At 44.4% G+C, this 1,256-nt stretch overlaps 1 protein-coding gene across 1 annotated transcript; it reads right to left on the bottom strand.

The window, feature by feature from the left end:
- Positions 1 to 257: 257 nt before the first annotated feature.
- On the bottom strand, positions 258 to 1,024 carry LOC111483193. Its single transcript, XM_023129344.1, has 2 exons — positions 813 to 1,024; positions 258 to 726 (listed from the first exon to the last, which is right to left on the bottom strand). Exons 1-2 carry the CDS (start codon positions 1,022 to 1,024, stop codon positions 258 to 260), a joined length of 681 nt encoding a protein of 226 aa, XP_022985112.1.
- Positions 1,025 to 1,256: the final 232 nt, after the last annotated feature.

The following is a 1,256-nucleotide window of genomic DNA, read 5'->3' as shown; positions in this document are numbered from 1 at the left end:
GTTTTAAAAGAAAGTTTTAGAAAACGAGGATAGAGAGAGATTTTTGAAAGAGGACGTTATATAAACAAGCAAGAGAGAGATAACAACCGCTTAACATATATAACTTTGGGTAGGGAGAGGTTGACAACTAGTCATATCCCCTATATTACATTATATGCCAAAATACTAAAATGAAAAGACATGACAATGGTTTGGCTTGTATGGGCATGCGGCATGGGTAACACAACTTGGACGAGCATGACCGTGACACCCTGCAGTCACAGCTCCACCGCGAGGGAGAGTCTTCCCAATTGACCCGCCGAAGCCCACCGCCTACAAGCCTCACTCCGACAACCGCAACTCGCCATTTTTTCCGCTAACCACAGCGCCTCCGCCGCCAATTTCTCCGCCGAGATTCTGGTCTGGTTTGCCCCCTCCTTTACCCTACCGAGCCGGCTATAAGCCGACTCTCCCAAAAACCGAACCGCCCTCACAATCTGACCTAACCGGAACTCCGCCGGTCCATTCACGGACCCGCCGCCACAGCCTTCGTCGTCATCGTCCTGAAAAAACCCTAAATCTAGCATCCGAGATTCAATCTGGCCAATTGTCCGGTTAAAGGCCGTGGAAAAAACCTTACGATTGACCTCACGAAGTTCCTCAATCCCTTCCCAGTGATTCTCGTCGATTAGCTTCTCCGCTAACGATCGAACCACTTCGTACTTGCGAGAACTGACTGGAATGTGACTGATAGTCGACAACAATTGCGTTAGGGCTCGAGAAATCCCTAAATCACCGCCTCCGCTTCCGTTTCCGCCGCCACCGTAACACACGCTTTTGAAGATTTTAGAGGGAATCGATCGTCGGGAACCAGGTGGATTGAAGAGAAAAAGGAAGGAAGCAAACGGAGGAAAAAGAGGAAGGAGGAGATTAATAGGGTGTGAATAATCTCGAGGAGTTTGTATTTCTTGGACAAATTGATGAAGGATTTATCGGCAAAGACGAAGAGAGAAGATGCAAGACTCCGTAGAAGAAGCGGAGCCATGGTGGTCGGAGAGGCTTCGGCTTAACCCATGGCGGTTGTTCTCTGTTTTTAAGCGGAGCGAAAAAGGACAGAGAAAGAAACGCAACGAGAATACCTTCTTCTGTTTTCTATTTAACCTTTTTGTTGCTTAGCAAAATGTTTTTTTTTTTCTTTTTCTTTTTTATTATAATAAATTTTTTAATAAAGAAAAAAAAAAATATATATATATATATATATATATTTTTTTTTTTTT

Source organism: Cucurbita maxima, unplaced genomic scaffold, assembly GCF_002738345.1.
Source record: "Cucurbita maxima cultivar Rimu unplaced genomic scaffold, Cmax_1.0 Cma_Scf00008, whole genome shotgun sequence".
NCBI lineage: Eukaryota > Viridiplantae > Streptophyta > Magnoliopsida > Cucurbitales > Cucurbitaceae > Cucurbita > Cucurbita maxima.
This window is presented reverse-complemented; position numbering and strand designations above follow the sequence as displayed.

What these genes read in the sequence shown, in the direction of transcription:
- LOC111483193 (XM_023129344.1), bottom strand. Translation starts at nt 1,024, where the DNA reads ATGGCTCCGCTTCTTCTACGGAGTCTTGCATCTTCTCTCTTCGTCTTT. An exon ending in CCTCTAAAATCTTCAAAAGC is followed by an intron (nt 727 to 812) that starts GTGTGTTACGGT and finishes GTCGACTATCAG; the next exon opens with TCACATTCCAGTCAGTTCTC.